The sequence below is a fragment of the Oncorhynchus masou genome, unplaced genomic scaffold (assembly GCF_036934945.1).
Source record: "Oncorhynchus masou masou isolate Uvic2021 unplaced genomic scaffold, UVic_Omas_1.1 unplaced_scaffold_31___fragment_6___debris, whole genome shotgun sequence".
NCBI lineage: Eukaryota > Metazoa > Chordata > Actinopteri > Salmoniformes > Salmonidae > Oncorhynchus > Oncorhynchus masou.
Window position 1 is genome coordinate 33,570 of NW_027016666.1, and position 16,431 is coordinate 50,000.

Here is a 16,431-nt window from a genome sequence, read left to right on the forward strand (position 1 = left end):
TCCGAGGCTGAGTGATATGGTTTGGACGCAAGCTCGGTGCGATTGAGAATTATTTACACATTTATATGCACTTACTGACTTTGCTTACTGTGCAAAAGCATGCTGATAAATGGTGTCTTTGGAATATTCTCAGTTAAAGTACTATTTATTGTATTTCAATTACTTTCGCTTATATTTCGAAGTGAGTATTTTAATATTTTCTCTTTGAAAATACAATTAGTTGAATAATGGAATGTATCTGGAAATACACTTGTAAAATATTGGCATGTATTTGAAAATACTCCAATACAAAAAATATATATAGTTAAAATACAAATGCTTAAATACAAATGTATTTGAACCCAGGTCTGACATTGAATCAATTCCCATTCAAGTTTTGTGTTGCACCACTACACCCGGTGCCCTGTATGAGGATATCTGTGCCTCAAATGACACCCTATTCCCTATATAGTGCACTTCAGTATACCATTTGGGACACCCCCAGTTATTATTTTTTTCTCCTCACGTGGGTCACCAAATGTAGTAAAACCAAAACCAAGATAAAAGACAAGATGAAACCTCCTGAATGGCCGACTCCCACATGCATCATCTTTTACCAGGACATGTTTATTTACAGATGATAAATTGACAGGAGGTTTGTTACAGGGTGTTCCACAGGTTACGGCCACGTCGACAGTTTCCACTACCTGCGTAAGCACACTCAGTCCAGAAGGGGACTAGAGGGGGGGGACACAATCCACAAAGCTAGAAACACACCAGTACTCTCTATGGAGACAGAGACGGAGTCCGAGGGGGAGAGATTTGGGAGGAGGGAATGGGAAAAAAGACTCATATTCAGATATAAAGTAACATGTACAAATCTCATGGCCATCAGGCACTGTGCTCCCTATTTACAGTTGTCTTAACAGGCTACAGAGCAACTCCAAGATGGCAGGTACAGTTTACACATCGTGCTTTGGGGAGAAAACAAAGTCAGTTTTATGGGGTAAAACCAATGGAGCAAAAAGGGGTAGAGGGGATTCTCAGACACACATGCAGAGCGCTCCACCCAGAGAATTGATGACAGCGATATACATGATAATCCGTTTTTTAATTCAGTGTAAGACACACACAGCACACGCACACAGCACATATGGACTTATACTTACATGTACAGACACGCACACACACATTTCAGTGCTCAAATATTGTATGCTGCCTGTGCTAAAACCATAGTTACCCTAGCAGAGTCCACCTAGCTCTCAAGCAGTGGCAAATACTACATTCCCCAGCATTCACAGCACCACCGTATAATTAACGACAGGGTAATTACAAACTAATGGGCAGCACGTCGGGATCCGTCACGTCGACTCTGCAAGGAACAGTCCAGTCTCCAAAGATCATGTGCGCCGCTCCCTTGGCTAATGGCAAACAAGCCTATTAAATTTTTATTTAATGGTTTACACTGTTGCCACTGCAGCAAGGGACCAGGGGGACAATGGGCCGTGGGAAAACCAAGGCATGCTATTATCTTTATTACAGCCTCCATTGAAATGATGTGAAGTGGCCTAAGGGCCCACTGTGTGTGTGGTATCTTGAGAGTAAAGTGATGAATAGTAGAGACCACTGTCATGTCGTCACTGAACTGTCGGACCAGAACTAAAATAAGTGTTTTTTTCAGCTGGAGAGCACTCACACAAGAAAGCCTGTTTTTGCTTTTGAAAAAAGACTCATATTTTCCGGGTCTATTTACCCGAGCTTTGTAAAATATCTTTTTTTTTCTTTACCTATTTACATGACAACATCGGATACAGGAAATGAACAGAAAAATGTTATTGGTTTTTGATCATTAATATTGGCATGAAACTAAAATCAGCTGTAATGTAAGTGAATCTAAATAGCATGACTGAAATACTTTATGCCCGTGTGTTGGAGTCTAGTCTTTAGCAGTTGAGAACAGAACCGTCTTTTCCTTTTTATAGACTACTTTTTCCCCAATAACTACTCACAGAACTGTATGACAACCACATTATTTTCACATTTCTATTTCATGTCAACATCAATTGTTTTTTTTCTTGTCTTTGAGAAAAAATGGCCCAAAAAAATGTTTTACTGCAAAAAAATGAATTAAAATAACATTCAATGTAAAGCAGAGTAACCATGAAATAACACAAAATGGTCTCTGTTGTTTATTGTTGTGTGAGATAACAAGCGCTGTAGCCTGGTTACGGATACACCATGAAGACGGTTAACATATACACAGGAAACATTACCTATAACTCTAAGGGCTCGGTACAGATGAATTTTCTGCCAAAAAAACAGCAGTACTCTGTTTTTGACATTATTGGTCATGGCATCACATCAAAACCAGTGCTAAAACACAGCCTTGCACAATCCCCTACAATGAAGCCAGCTCATTGGTCAACAGTGGCAGGTGTAACGATGTTCATATTCTGTTCAAAATATTTAACATTTCCTGGCTTACTTCCTGACCACACAGACCATGTGTACTGACCATGTAGTCCTCCCAGATGTAACCACCTAGAACCATAATGGATCTTGGGGGATTCTTTCCGACTGGCTAACAAATAGCTGTTATCAGAGATTTTTTTTCCTGTCATGCTGTCACCTTATGGAAATACATGGTACACTAGTAAAATAATGGAGACAGACGGTCTGTATAGTTAACGCAAACGATTTTGATCAAATATGCTGAATATATTTACACAAAAATAGCTCTCACACTTATAACAGCAGACACACGCGGAAGCTCTCATTCAGACACACCAAGACGAATATCACTACAATGTGCAAAGGTACCTTAAAAGTATCTGTTAATTTTTTCATCTTATATAAAAGAAAAACAAAACAAAATGGTGGCATAACCGATGAGCAAGCTCAACATTCTCTGAGCCGGAAGCTCAAAGAGGAGTGGGCATACTCAGGCATACAGGGGCGAATGTAGCGTAGTACACAAGCATTAGACAGGACAGCCCAGACATCACATCTTAGACCAGAGCCACAATAGAATACAGACGAGACTGCTGCAGTGAGGGTAGGGTAGCTTACTCTGTAAATGCTACTGTTGGAGATCTTTTTACCAGGCACAGCAGACTTGAGTGGGAGTTGATAGTGGCGGTACTTATCTGTGTGACAGAGAGCTTTGGTGTGTATGTGTGTATGTGTTCATGTGTTTATGCATGTGTTTAGGAGCGGGTGTTTTCGCAAATGGGGATTGAATAAGAGGGGGAAGGAAAATAAATAAAAGCAACGGATAAGCAACAGCAAAGGCGTTAAAAACAACAACAAAACCAAAGTCAGAGGAAAAAAAGAAACATTACAATCACTGATCAACACAAAGTGTCCTTGACTGGAGCCATCTTGGATAGAAACAATATAATTGATTAGTCACATATAAACGCTTGTTGTTGGGGTCTTCCTCTCTCTTTCTCTCTGGCTTGCTCTCTCTTATTTGTATTTACACACACTTTTCTTTTTCTCTGGGCCCTTATGGACATATATTTTTTTATGTGTTTGTGTTTTTTTCTGTATTTTGATCTCAGGGTAAGATGCTCCGAAATGTTCTCGTTTGCAGCGAGGGGCAAAAACGGCACACACGTTTTATGCTTTACTGTCGTCCCGATTTGTGTGGATGCTGTTGTCGCTGTGCACTTTGATCTCGATCATGTCGGGCTTGAGCGTCTCCTTCCCGTTCTCCTCCTTCAGCGGTAGCTTCCTGTGGGAGAGAGACAAAGGAGACAGACATGTCAGAGACCTCAGATGAAAGGGTTAATTATAACTACATATTTCACTCAACCCAAGTCTCACTCATGACCATGAGTTCATTGTTAATTACGGTAACAGTTCAGAGAAGACACTCATAAACAATCAATACGTAGAAATGTGGAATGTGAAAGGACTTTATCACCCTGTGAAATATATACATTTTGATATGACATTTAGCTAAATAATTTACATACACACATACAGAGCATGCATCCTTATTGGCAAACTATAAGAGGTGGGATGAGTGGTAGTTTACATGGCAGCATAGAGTGAGCACGATGGAGAATGATGCATCTATAACATAAGTAGCGGTACCTTACTGCTACTCAATGCATGTAATACATTCAAAGTTATCACTGTCCAATTAATGCATTTACTTGATCAATATATTAATATGGTGGTTTATAATGTCAACAGTTTCAACAGCCCTCAAATGAATTACTGAACCTACACTACCATTCAAAAGCTTTTGGTCAGTTAGAAATGCCCTTGTTTTTCAAAGAAAAACCATGAAAATAACATCAAATTGATTAGAAATACAGTGTAGATATTGTTAGTGTTATAAATGACTATTGTAGCTGGAAACGGCTGATATTTAATGGGATATCTACGTAGGCGTACAAAGGCCCATTATCAGCAACTATCACTGTTGTGTTGTGTTAGGTAATCCAAGTTTATCATTTTAAAAGGCTAATTGATCATTAGAAAACCCTTTTTCAATAATGTTAGCACAGCTGAAAACTGTTGTTTCTGTGTTATTTTGCCCATCGTAATCTTCTATTTTTATTGGCCTGTCTGAGATATGGCTTTTTCTTTGCAACTCTGCCTAGAAGGCCAGCATCCACTGTTGCCGTTGAGACTGGTGTTTTGCGGGGCGTTTGTTTCTCAAACTGGACACTCTAATGTACTTGTCCTCTTGCTCAGTTGTGCACCGGGGCCTCCCACTCCTCTTTCTATTCTGGTTAGTCAGCTTGCACTGTTCTGTGAAGGGAATAATACACAGCATTTACGAGATCTTCAGTTTCTTGGCAATTTCTCAATGGAAATTCTCAGAACAAGAGTAGACTGACGAGTATCAGAAGAAAGTGATTTGATTCTTGCCATTTTGAGCCTGTAATCAAACCCACAAATGCTGATGCTCCAGATAGTCTGATGAAGGCCAGTTGTATTGCTTCTTTAATTAGAACAACCGTTTTCAGCTGTGCTAACATAATTGAAAAATTGGTTTCTAATGATCAATTAGCCTTTTAAAATGATAAACTTGGATTAGCTAACACAACGTGCCATTGGAAGACAGTAGTGATGGTTGCTGATAATGGGCCTCTGTACCACTATGTAGATACTCCTTAAAAATCTGCCGTTTCTAATACTCATACAAGCTCAGTCGATTAAAAACAACACTACAACTATCAAATCCAGTAGAGTTCAACGATCCCATCGGCAAGGTACACCCTTGTGTTGAAGAGGCCTGTTATACGATGGAATAAACCTTGACCTTGGCTTTTGAACCATATACTATAGAAGGCTCTTCACTGACAGGACACGGTTGTGGCCTGAATTGACCATACTCTTTAGTCTAGTCCACTACTACAACCTATACCCATGTCCATAAATTATATCAGTTAAGTGAGTGCAAGGGCAACACCATTAGCCAAGACCTAGAAAACACACTAAAACACCAACTTGCTTCTTGTCAACTTCAACTAAAGTGCCCTTTTCTACTAATATGGCTGCATATTTGGGTTAGGGTGGGGTTACATTATGCTGCATTTAGACGAGGGACGCAAAAAACATCATACCAGTAAGTATAGCCGGACATGAACTCAAGTAAGAGGGGGATGTCAAAAGCAAGCCAGCACGCTCGTATGCATTGCTATGGTGATTTCAGTAAAAAATCACTGTAAATCAACATCCGGTAGAAAACAACGCTACGGTAAAAGTTTAAATATTTGAACTGGGGGCAAGTCCCTTCTACAGTCGCAACTGACGGCATTCACCGCCTGCCTCAATGGCATTTACCGTCGTGCTGTCATTGAAAACAATGACATCCGGATTGTCGTCTACCTCGTACCATCTAAATACAGCGTTAGGGTGGACAGGGCCTTAGAATCCTAGTGGTTCTGGTTCCTTACTCTGGCTCTGTGAGAGGTGTAGTCTCGTTGGGTTCGTGCACTGGGCTCCCATCATGGTTAGTTATTCTCTCCTCTTCCGTTCTCATCTCAACGATAGGATCCTTGGACCCATCGCCCCTACGCACAAACACACACACACACACACAGGCATGAGCATGCACATGCGTGCACACACAGTTACACACAAACTTCAGCAAATCCATTTGTTATACAAAGCAGACAGAAGCAGCGCTTTCCTGTTCTCATCTCTCCTCTTCTATGATATCTCCAGCGGCCATGTCTCCATGCAACCTTGTATACTTAACCCTCACACAGAATGCTGAGGCAATATCTCAGTGTGCCTGCCTATAATCTAACAGAGCCTCCAAGTGACACCAAAGCACAGTGGGGAAGCCTCTCTCGTTCCCTCGCTTGCTCTTTCCTACGACAATGTTAATCGCGCCAATAAGGCTATCCACACCAGTGCTTTGGGGCTTGCTGACAATCCAAAGGGATTGAATTGGGCTGAGTCGGGGGAACCTGGCTGGCCCTGGGTTCAACCACTTCATATCTCAGAGGTTTTGGGTGTTAAGCTCCACAGTATGTCAGTAGTGACTCTGAGGGGGCCGATGTCCTATAATAAGCCCGAAAAATCCATAATGCTGGGCATACACTGCTCAATATTCTGCCACAAATTCGCCACGTTTTTGCCATCCCAGACAAATTTCCATGATCGGGGTGAAATCCTATGAATTAGGGCTAGGATTAGTATGTTGGGACTCACGAAGTTTGAGCGTGTCAAGGACACACCGATGATGGCTGTTCCGTTCTCCAGACCCCTGTCGGTTGTTTCTGACATTTTAGTCGTACATCTTGTAGTATGTATAGTACTACGATGCAATTGGGCAAGGACTGCTGACAATAGCCAATGAGTACTCAGCATGTGAGACCAACAATGATGGCGAAGAAGAAAGCAACAGCAACAGACACATGGAAGATAGATTGGTGGAGCTTTGGAGAGAACGCAATGCCTTTCAATGGCAAGTTCATTTTACATGGCCTGGTAACCCGGATGAGCGGAGTTTGCTCATTTTAGACCATTCCATTGGTTTGTAAGTGAAATCTCCACCCACCAGGGGTACCAATATTACATCTGTATCCTACCGTGTTAGAAACCAAAAAGATAATTTCATATTATCATAATCTATTAAGTCCATAATCTGCTCCTGTCTCTTTTTTTAAATGTTTCTGCACATAATAATGTGCGCACTAATAAACCAGCTCACTGTTTACGTGTCAGAATTGTTTTCCTATGACAACTGAGAAACTCAGGGCAAGATCAACTAGGGAATCATTGTGTAATGTGAGCAACCTGGGGTTGAGGAGGGACAGAATGCAATATTTGGGACAAGGAAATTGGCGCATGTCCAAGTTGTTAAGATTTTAGAAGTGTGTAGTGTATGCATAGTATAAGCTTCATTCCTCAAGCAGTCTGAGAAGGCAGAATATAAACATCTAAAGACAATTGACAAGTACCATCCACATTAAAGCAGCTTGCCTTTGGCCCCACTTGTAGTTTGAGACCCCTGCTTTAAATACAAGGGAAAATGAGTCTAAGTCCTCTAAACAGCATGTTGGAAACACATATAAACCATGCTTTTTACAAAGCAAAAGTGCAGTGCTCAAATCCCACCAGACCTTACATATCCAATTATAACCTAAAAACACAAGACAGCGCTCCTAAACCAAAGATGACTATTTCAATTACTATTTCCTCCAAGATGCAGAACTAGTCTTACAAACCTAAAAAAAACCTGGTCAGTTACTTTGCCACTATATTTCCCACTTAGTGAAAAGTGTACAGTGCTTTAAATGCTGAACAATAATCAAGTATAGGAGATTACTTGTACATTTGTCTCTGTAGAAGACATAAAAGGGTTAATCAATCATGTTGGGTGTTCATAGTTATTCATAGTAGTATTAGGTCCCTAAATGCATTTCTCTCTATTTTAACATGTGTTCATTTGTTTTTATAACGCTGTGTTTGTTTATTTCGTTTTTTAAGCACTTTGAGATTATTTCTTTGTACTGAAAAGCACTATACAGTATAAGCTAAATAAATTATTCTAATTATGACTTATCTCTGCTTGTATAAAAACACAATGTGAATATTAAAAAGGACAAACAGTTTATTACCACCTTTTCCACATAAGCACGTCCTTGCTCAATACAATATTAATTATGGCAGGCAAAAACACATCAAATATGTAACTAAATAATTATACATTGCTAATTTACATTTGTATGCATAGTCACCTAAAATGCTGAAAGCATGCATTCCTGAAATCAATGAATAGTTAATTAGCCAGTGAATTAAAGTTATTTTAATTTAATCAAATTGTTTCGTGATAATGTGATTCTTTGGGAAAAAGAAAGTGGGCCGCTATTGTGCGGGAAGGAGAGGATAATAATGTCCCTTTCCCTCTGCCCTTGTTCAACCACCCTGCAGATCTGAGACAATTGAGTTGGTGTAAGCAGTAGCTCTAGCTATTTTCTTCTATTTTGCTTATACTGATTTTAATCAGATGTAGCGAGGCTGCAAAAAAGGGTACAACTTTTTGGAATGAGATGCTGCCAAAAGCAAACTGGTAAAACACGCTGTATGCTTCCCATCATAGACATGACCAGCACAACCATACACGAATTACAAATCACAACCCTACCCAAGTCAACTCCATCAGAATCTAATGTTACTATACATACGGTATCATCTCTTTCCATTCACCACTTACTGTCATGAGTAGGTGGACCATTTACATGTAAGTGTCTTACATAACATATACAATCCTACAAAACGTTCAACACATCTCTAAGACTTAGAATCCCATCTTAGCACCACTTAAGCACCGTGGTGGATCTGAATTAACATCTTAAACTTAAAGCATCTCCTACTTTCCATTAATCCAAATCCCTCAGATGTGTTGAAAGGCGTAAGTCAGAGGCAGTCTGCAGTCTCAGCAGGAAGATATAGTGGCTTGCAAAAGTATCCCCCCCCTTGGCATTTGTCCTAGTTTGTTGCCTTACAACCTGGAATTAAAATATAATTTGGGGGGATTTGTATCATTTGAGTTACACAACATGCCTAACACTTTGAAGATGCAAAATATTTTTTCTTGTGAAACAAAGCATGCATAACTATTCACCCCCTCAAAGTCAATACTTTGTAGAGTCACCTTCTGCAGCAATTACTGCTGCAAGTTTCTTGGGGTATGTATCTATAAGCTTGGCACATCTAGCCACTGTGATTTTTATCCATTCTTCAAGGCAAAACTGCTCTGCTGGTGTACAGCAATCTCTAAATCATACCACAGATTCTAAATTGTATTGATGAATGGACTTTGACTAGGCCATTCCAAGACATTTAAATGTTTCCCCTTAAACCACTAAAGTGTTGCTTTAGCAGTATGCTTAGGGTCGTTGTCCTCCAGTCTCAAATCTCTGGAAGACTGAAACAAGTTTCCCTTAAGAATTTCTCTATGTTTAGCGCCATCCATCATTCCTTCAATTCTGACCAGTTTCCCAGTCCCTGCCGATGATTAACATCCCCACCGCATGATGCTGCCACTACAATGCTTCCCTGTGGAGATGGTGTTCTTGGGGTAATGAGAGGTATTTTTCCTTGATGGCCAAAAAGCTCAATTTTAGCCTCATCAGTGCAGAGTTCCTTCTTCCAAATGTTTAGGGAGTCTCCCACATGCCTTTTGACAAACACCAAACGTGTATGCTTATTTTTGTCTTGAAGCAATGGTTTCTTTCTGGCCACTCTTCCGTAACGTCCAGCTCTGTGGAGTGTACAGCTTAAAGCTGTCCTATGGACAGATACTCCAATTTCCACTGTGTAGCTTTGCACCTCCTTCATGGTTATCTTTGGTCTCTTTGTTGCCTCTCTGATTAATGCCCACCTTGGCTCTTACAGGTTTGCTGTGGTGCCATATTCTTTCCATTTAAAAAAAAAATTACCCCCCTTTTTCGTGGTATACCAATTGTTAGTAGTTACTATCTTGTCTCATCACTACAACTCCCGTACGGGCTCGGGAGAGACGAAGATTGAAAGCCATGCGTCCTCCGAAACACAACCCAACCAAGCCGAGCGCACTGCTTCTCAACACAGCGCGCATCCAACCCGGAATCCAACCGCACCAATGTGTCGGAGGAAACACAGTGCAGCTGGCGACCTGGTTAGCATGCACTGCTCCCAGACTGCCACAGGAGTCGCTAGTGCGCGATGAGACAAGGATAACCCTACCGGCCAAACCCTCCCTAACCCAGACGACGCTAGGCCAATTGTGCGTCGCCCCATGCTGCGACAGAGCCTGGGCTCGAACCCAGAGTCTCTGGTGTCACAGCCTTAGACCACTGCACCACCCGGGAGGCACCATTCTTTCCATTTTTTAATAAAGGATTTAATGGTGCTCTGTGGGATGTTCAAAGTTTTGGATATTTTTTTATAACCCAACCCTAATCTGTACTTCTTCACAACTTTGTCCCTGACATGTTTGGAGAGCTCCTTGGTCTTCATGGTGCCACTTGTTTGGTGGTGCCCCTTGCTTAGTGGTGTTGCAGACTCTGGGGCTTCTCTATCCAATTGAGAATTGGTGGTATGACTTAAAGATTGCTGTACACCAGCGGAACCCATCCAACTTGAAGGAGCTGGAGCAGTTTTGCCTTGAAGAATAGGCAAAGATCCCATTGGCTAGATGTGCCAAGCTTATAGAAACATACCCCAAGAACTTGCAGCTGTAATTGCTGCAAAAGGTGGCTCTACAAAGTATGGACGTTGGGGGGTAAATAGTTATGCACGCTCAAGTTTTCAGTTTTTTTGTCTTATTTCTTGTTTGTTTCACATGAAAAAGTACTTTGCATCTTCAAAGTGGTAGGCATTTTGTGTAAATCAAATGATACAAACCCCCCCAAAATATATTTTAATTCCAGGTTGTAAAGCAACAAAATAGGAAAAATGCCAAGGGGGAGAATACTTTCGCAAGTCACTGTATATACTGAGATCATGTGACACTTAGATTGCACACAGGTGGACTTTATTTAACTAATTATGTGAATTCTGACGGTAGTTGGCTGATCCAGGTCTTATTTAGAGGCTTCATAGCAAAGGGGGTGAATACAAATGCACCCACCAGTTATCTCCCGTACGGGCTCGGGAGAGACGAAGGTCGAAAGTCATGCGTCCTCCGATAAACAGCCCAACCAAGCCGCACTGCATCTTAACACAGCGCGCATCCAACCCGGAAGCCAGCCGCACCAATGTGTCGGAGGAAACACGTGCACCTGGCGACCTTGGTTAGCGTGCACTGCGCCCGGCCCGCCACAGGAGTCGCTGGTGCGCGATGAGACAAAGATATCCCTACCGGCCAAGCCCTCCCTAACCCGGACGACACTAGGCCAATTGTGTCGCCCCACGGACCTCCCGGTCGCAGCCGGTTACGACAGAGCCTGGGCTCGAACCCAGAGTCTCTGGTGGCACAGCTGACACTGCAGTGCAGCGCGAAGATGAATACTTTGAAAAGTTCTGTATCACCTACCCACCCACAAGCAAGCACACACACACACAAACCCACTGTAGACTCCATTACACCTCCTTGTAAATCAGCACAATGTTAGTTTAGCTACACGCTGTCTTATTAGCCTCTTCGCTTCATTTGCCTTGGCTGAGAGACAGCACGTAGGCACACTGACAACTCTCCCACTCTATCCATCTTTCTCCCTCTGTTCCTCTCTCCTCTTTCACTCTCTTTATCTCTCGCTCTCCCTAACCTCTCTCTCTTTCCATCTTTCCCAAGCTCTATCACTCTTTCCATCCATTCCGCTGTGCTAGAGTCAGTCCTATCTTGCATTTATTAATTATTCATGCTGTTTCAATTTAAACTCCAGTTCCATGGAATGAGAGTGGAGGTAAATAGTAATAGCTGTGGTTTTGTAATGGCATGCTCGGTGAATCCTGAACACAGATAAGCATACACTGTAACCTAGATTTAGACACCCCGAACAAACACATAGCCTTGTATTTCCCCTCTTTCACATATACAGATGTTTTCACGTACACATGTATGTGCACACACGCCACAAACGTTGCTTTACAAGCAAGCTTACAAGCAAGCTTACAAGCAAAAATTATAGCAGGAAGCACCAGTGACTAGATCAATAACAAAGTGATCAGATGAAGCAGATGCTAAGCTACAGGACTATTTTGCTAGCACAGACTGGAATATGTTCCAGGATTCCCCCGATGGCATTGAGGAGTAACCCACATCAGTCATTGGCTTCATCATTAAGTGCATCGGTGACGTCATCCCCACATTAACAGAAGGATTGGAATACAGGCTGCCGCTTTCAAGGACCGGGACTCTAACCCGGAAGCTTATAAGTAATCCCGCTATGCCATCCGACGAACAATGAAACAGGCAAAGAGTCAATACAGGAGTAAGATTGAATTGTACTACACCGGCTCTGACGCTCGTCGGATGTGGCAGGGCTTGCAAACCATTACAGACTAGGAAAGAAGTACAGCGGAGAGCTGCACAGTGACACAAACCTACCAGACAAGCTAAACTACTTCTATGCTCGCCATGAGGCAAATAACACTGAAACATGCATGAGAGCACCAGCTATTCCAGTAAACAGTGTGATCACGCTCTCCGCAGCCAATGTGAGTAAGACCTTTAAACAGGTCAATATTCACAAGGCCGCAGCGCCAGACAGATTACCAGGACATGTACTGCGAGCATGCACTGACCAACTGGCAAGTGTCTTCATTGTCAACCTCTCCTTGTCCGAGTCTGTAATATCAACATGTTTTAAGCAGACCACCATTAGTGCCTGTGTCCCAAAACACTAAGGTAACCTGCCTAAATGACTACCGACCTGTAGCACTCATGTCTGTAGCCATGAAGTGCTTTGAAAGGCTGGTCATGGCTCGCATCAACACCTTTATCCCAGAAACATTAGACCCACTCCAATTTGCATACCGCAACAGATCCACAGATGATGCAATCTCTATTGCTCTCCACCCTGCCCTTTCCCACCTGGACAAAAGAATCACTTAGTATGTGAGAATACTAGTCATTGACTACAGCTCAGAGGTCAACACCATAGCGCCCTCAAAGCTCATCAATAAGCTAAGGACCCTGCGACTAAACACCTCCCTCTGCAACTGGATCCTGGACTTCCTGACGGGCCACCCCCAGGTGGTAAGGGTAGGTAATAACTCATCTGTTACGCTGATCCTCAACATAGGGGCTCCTCAGGGGTGTTTGCTCAGTCCCCTCTTGTGTCCTCCCTGTTCACTCATGACTGCACGACCAGGCATGACTCCAACACCATAATTAAATTTGACGATAACACAACAGTGGTAGGCCTGATCACCAGCATGGACAAGACAACTTATAGGGAGGAGGTCAGAGACCTGGCCGTGTGGTGCCAGGACAACAACCTCTCCCTCAATGTGATCAAGACAAAGGAGATGATTGTGGACTACAGAAAAAATAGGACCGAGCACGCCCCCAATTTCATCGACGGGGCTGCAGTGGAGCAGGTTGAGAGCTTCAAGTTCCTTGGTGTCCACATCACCAACAAACGAACATGATCCAAGCACACCAGGACAGCCGTGAAGAGGGCACGACAAAACGCAATCCCCCTCAGGATATTGAAAAGATTTGGCATGGGTCCTCAGATCCTCAAAAGGTTCGACAGATGCACAATTGAGAGCATCCTGAATTGTTGCATCACTGCCTGGTATGGAGACTGCTTGGCCTCCGACCGCAAGGCACTACAGATGGTAGTGTGAACGGTCCAGTACATCACTGGGGCCAAGCTTCCTGCCATCCAGGACCTCTATACCAGGTGGTGTCAGAGGACAGCCCTTAAAATTGTCAAAGACTCCAGCTACCCTAGTCATAGACTGTTCTCTCTGCTACTGCACGGCAAGCGGTACCGGAGCGCCAAGTCTAGGTCCAAGAGAATTCTTAACAGCTTCTACTCCCAAGCCATAAGACTCATGAACATCTAGTCAAATGGCTATCCAGACTATTTACCTTGCTCCCCCCTTCTTTACACACCTGCTACTCTCTGTTGTCATCAATGCATAGTCACTTTAATAACTATCTACATGTACATACTACCTCCACTAACCGGTGCCTCTGCACGTTGACTCTGTATCGGTACCCCCTGTATATAGTCTCACTGTTGTTATTTTACTGCTGCTCTTTAATTACTTGTTACTTTTATGTCTTATTCTTATCCGTATATTTTTTTAACTGCATTGTTGGTTAGGTAAGTGAGCATTTCACTCTAAGGTCAACCAACACCTGTTGTATTCGGCGCATGTGACTAATACAATTTGATTCGATTTGACACACATGCACGAACGTGCAAACACCAACACGAGCGTGCATACACACCAAACATACCACATACAAGTTCATATGCAAAAACAAACTGTGCCAAGTATATTTCTGCATAATGAAGAGTGAGCATTAAATGATTGAATAAGTGATTTACATATTTTGACAGTGGGGAGTGTCCGGGTGAGATATAAACTGCCTTTGTGTGCGTCTAAATAGTCTAAATTGGCTTACTTTCCATCATCTGCAATTATATGTAAAGTTTGGACAGGCGAAAATAAATATGTCAGAAACAAAATGGAGGATTAACTTTCACCTATCCAATTCTTCCAGATCAGAAGGGCAATGAGGGAAAAGGGAGTAGAAAGAATTGAGATACACTCTGAGTGAGTGAGGGAGCGAGGGAGTGAGTGAGTAAGCAAGTGACTGAGTGAGCAGGTGAACAATCACTTGTGAATAACTGCCTGACTGACTGACAATGTCACATCACACATTCTATGACACAAGGTCAGTCTTCACAATTCAAAGGTCCACTCACAGGTAGGCGGCCTTGCCCTCCTCCATCTCCTTGCTCTTGCCGCTGGTGGTCGTCTTCTTGCTGCAGAGCTTGCGCGTGATACACATGAGCAGGCCACACTGGCGCAGGAAGTAGCAGCTGACGTCCACCACTACGAGGACCAGGAGGAAGCCGACCAGGCCCAGGCCCACCACAGGCCCCAACCCTAGGCCGCTGAACAGGGAGTCTGCTGGATGGAGGCCGGACAGAGAGAGAGAGTACTGTCACTCAATGAGTTACGGAGAAAGAGTAAGTGACACACATCTTCTTAACATAACCCTGGCCACCCACAGGCCTGAGTCCAAGGCCCCTGAACATGGAGTCTGCTGGATGGAGGCCAGACAGGGAGAGTATTGTCACTCAACAAGTTATATACCGAGTCACCACTGCCCCTAAGCCCAAGCTGCGGAACAGGGAGTCTGCTTAGATGGGAGAAACAGAGAGAGAGCCCTTTGGGAAGCTGCTATAGACCACCAAGTGCTAACAGTCAGTATGTGCTTGATTATGTATGTGATATCAACAGAGTGGTATATTTTCTGGATGATTTAAATATTGACTGGCTTTCATCAAGCTGCCAACTCAAGAAAAAGCTTCAAACTGTAACCAATGCCTGCAACCTGGTTCAGGTTATCAGTCAACCTACCAGGGTAGTTTCAAACAGCACAGTAATTATATAATCAACATGTATTGATCACACCTTTACAGATGCTGCAGAATTGTGCTTTAAAGCAGTATACAAATCCATCAGATGTGGTGATCACAAAACAGTAGCCATATCTAGGAAAACCAAAGTTCCAAAGGTTGGGACTAATAGAGTGTGTGATAGGTAATACAATACGTTTTGTATTGATTCCTATGTTGTTGATGTAAAAAATATTTGTTGGTCTGTGGTGTGTAATTAGGAGCAACCAGACACCTCACGTGACACCTTTATGAAATTGCTTATTCCAGTTACAAATACTCATGCAGCCATTAAGAAAATCACTGTAAAAATGGTTAACCTTTTCATACGTGAGTTCCAAATATCTCTAACGATCGCGACAGCATGAGTTGTTTTATGCACTTGACGTCAGAATGCACTCACTGTTCCAAATGTATTTACAGTTTTGTTCACGTTTTAAAGTACTGGTGACAAATAATGCATTCTGGTTATTGCATAGATTGTAATGGACACCTATTATGTATGTAAAATATTTTTAGGAGGTTGTACTGATTATGATGAGCTAAGCTAATTCCAGCTATGTGTGGAGCCATGTTTGTTGACATACAATGCATTTTGACTTTCACATAATCATCTATCGGAACAGAAATGTTATAACAAACCGAGGTGAGTAAGGGTTACTTATTTTTTCGAGAACTTCAGGAAGTGAATGGTGGGATGTGAACGATGGTAGATGACACACCCCCTTCAACATGGATACTATAAACAGACAAAACTCATCTTGTCTCGTCTTATTATCTTTGGTTTATGCGGAAAAAAACATGGCGGGGTGCACAAACTACCTATCATCGGATTACTTTTGATTTCTAGAAAGTGTTTTACTTAATTATTTTGAGAAATGGTGAGCTCACCTGTGATGTAATT

The 16,431-nt window shown here is 42.5% G+C and overlaps 1 protein-coding gene across 1 annotated transcript; it reads right to left on the bottom strand.

Moving 5' to 3' along the window:
- Positions 1 to 593: 593 nt before the first annotated feature.
- LOC135539011 (neural cell adhesion molecule 2-like) lies at positions 594 to 15,036 on the bottom strand (the record flags this gene model as incomplete). The annotated part of the gene is made up of 3 exons (XM_064964898.1): positions 594 to 3,715; positions 5,898 to 6,014; positions 14,829 to 15,036. Coding segments are annotated over 3 exons (440 nt in total), but the record flags the coding sequence as incomplete, so codon positions are not given.
- Between the last annotated feature and the right edge of the window lie 1,395 nt (positions 15,037 to 16,431).